Source organism: Centruroides sculpturatus, unplaced genomic scaffold (assembly GCF_000671375.1).
Source record: "Centruroides sculpturatus isolate CEXI.00-Female unplaced genomic scaffold, Cexi_2.0 scaffold1208, whole genome shotgun sequence".
NCBI classification, from domain to species: Eukaryota; Metazoa; Arthropoda; class Arachnida; order Scorpiones; family Buthidae; genus Centruroides; species Centruroides sculpturatus.
The window spans coordinates 9,067-11,400 of NW_019385347.1; the positions used below are offsets into that span (position 1 = coordinate 9,067).

The 2,334-nt window shown below is 40.4% G+C and overlaps 1 protein-coding gene across 1 annotated transcript; it reads right to left on the minus strand.

Moving 5' to 3' along the window:
- Window positions 1-1,312: 1,312 nt before the first annotated feature.
- LOC111637930 lies at window positions 1,313-2,305 on the minus strand (the record flags this gene model as incomplete). Its single annotated transcript, XM_023383540.1, has 1 exon — window positions 1,313-2,305. A coding segment is annotated over exon 1 (993 nt), but the record flags the coding sequence as incomplete, so codon positions are not given.
- Window positions 2,306-2,334: the final 29 nt, after the last annotated feature.

Here is a 2,334-nt window from a genome sequence, read left to right on the forward strand (position 1 = left end):
GCAGCTTTCACCCAAGGTCGTAGGCTTCCACCGGCTAAACCGGGTGAGGTTGGTGCTCTGTAAAGCGCATGCGCAAATCTGGCTTTTCGTAATCTGAAAATACAGGAGATTACACTCCGTCACTAATATTCTAATATACAATAGCAATTTTTTGTTTTGTTTTTTTCCACGTGTAGTATAGAAATTTGTAATAAGATACATAATGCGGTTATAATAAAATATTGTGCGATTATTTTCATATAATTAAAATTAATATTTATTTATTTTTTAGAGAATACGAGGGAAGCGGCGCTTCCAACGCTTCTAATGACGGCACGCCACTGATAACAACGATGGCTCATTAGCTTGACTGGTAGATCGAATGACACGTTTGCTTTTGTCTGTTGCTGATAGTTCAAAGTTTGATTTATCAGATCACAGAATTTCATGCCACTTTTGTTGAGACCAGGAAAGATGTTATTTGACTATCCATTTCTTTTTTTGATGTGCTGTTAGCAAAGGTTTTTCACTTGCTGCATAGAACTGGAAATGCATTTCTTGCAATCTCCTGCGTGTTGTTGAAACAGATACATTCTTTCCAGTTGTATCATTCCATATTATCATCAGTTGTATCATTCCATATTATAGTTACATTCAATATCTGTGACATGGCAGTTGTTTTTTACGATTCTTTTAAAACTCCTATCATCAACTTTTGAAGTTTCTCCTGATGTGCAACAGCTTTGTTAGGTATAACCTGGCTGTGTTTATTGTACTAAACAATAATCTGGTGCACTGTTGTCTTGTTTAGCATTAGTTCTTTTCTAATAGCTCTCTCAGACATGCCACGACTTTGTTTAGCAATGATGGCATTCCTTAAATCTTCTGGTCATTGTAGACAATATGGAAAGGTTGTAAATAAATAAAACTAAAAAATTAAATCGGCACTGCACTACACCGGGATAGAATAATCAAAAAACAACGTACAATGAACCTGTTTCCGGTGTGCTTCTCTGTAAACGAAGTATTACTAGCGCTTTCGAACTTGAAGTTCTTCCTCAGGTAACATGTCCAATCGAACGCCATTCAAATTTGATTGAAAAAAGAACATCATTACGAATTTTCTCGTACGTATCGCTGGCGTCATTGACGCATGCGCCCCTTCGCTGGTTCTAAATTAACGTAACTTTTTGTCTACGAGCACCTGCCATGCAGTTGACAGGATGATCTCGTCTTTGTTGTTAATGCAATTGTCGTCTTTAAGCGTAGCCATACATATGTACAGGGCCTCTAGCCATCTAAGGTGGTGTGTGTACTTTGTAGTGCGGATTACCTTGGCCTGGCTGAATAACGGTTCTATTTCCGTATCCGAGGCATAGACGGCAAGAGCGGTGTTTTGCCTTGCATGTAGAATATCCGCCATGTGTTCTTTAATTCTCACCTCTAAGGAGCGCTTAGTGGATCCTACGTATATCAGGCTTCTGTTCCATCTATGATCAATCATTGGGATGGTATATACCCCTGGGCGTCGTTCTTTGTTTGGGGTATCTTTCCCGTTCCGTAAAATGTCAAAAATTGTGGCGCATCTTCTATACGCGATGCGAATATTCTTTTTCTTCGCTATTGTGTTGTAAATTGATTTCAGGTACGGATTGTATGTAACCGGGATGATGTTAGATGGAACTTCCTTGGGTGCTTGGTTAAGGGCTACTTCTCGGCAGCGCCATTTGCGGATCAATTTACGTACGATCTTGGGATAACCATGTTCGTTGGCTATTTGTTCAATATGTCTTAGTTCGGCATGTAGGGATATCCGATCCGATGAATGCGAGTATGCTCTCCTAATTAAGGCGTTGAAGGCTGCCATTTTATAGTTCGGTGGATCGCACGATCCTATTGGAATGTATAGATGCTCAGCCCCTGGTTTCCGGTACACTTCTGTACGGGTAGTTGTTTGTTCGAACTTGATGTTGATGTCGAGAAAATGGGCTTCAGAAGCGTGAGCTTGATCGATCTCTAAGGTCAGGCCGTATGGATTATCATTGAACGAATCAACGAACCTTGAAACATCCGGCTCAATCCTCCATAAGATGAGAATATCATCCACGTATCGTTTATATAGTAAGATGTTAGGTGAGTATTGAGGGATGACTATATCTTCTAATTGTCTGACCACTATTTCGCATAGGTCCCCTGCGATGGGGCTACCCATGGGGACGCCTCTTCCTTGGCCGTACGTGATCCCGTTGAATTGGAAAAAAGAGTTATAACAGATAAGATGTGCCAATTCTAGTATCTGTTGGTGTAAGCTATTATCATTAACCATGTTAAACAGGAGGTCTCTTACGGCGCAAA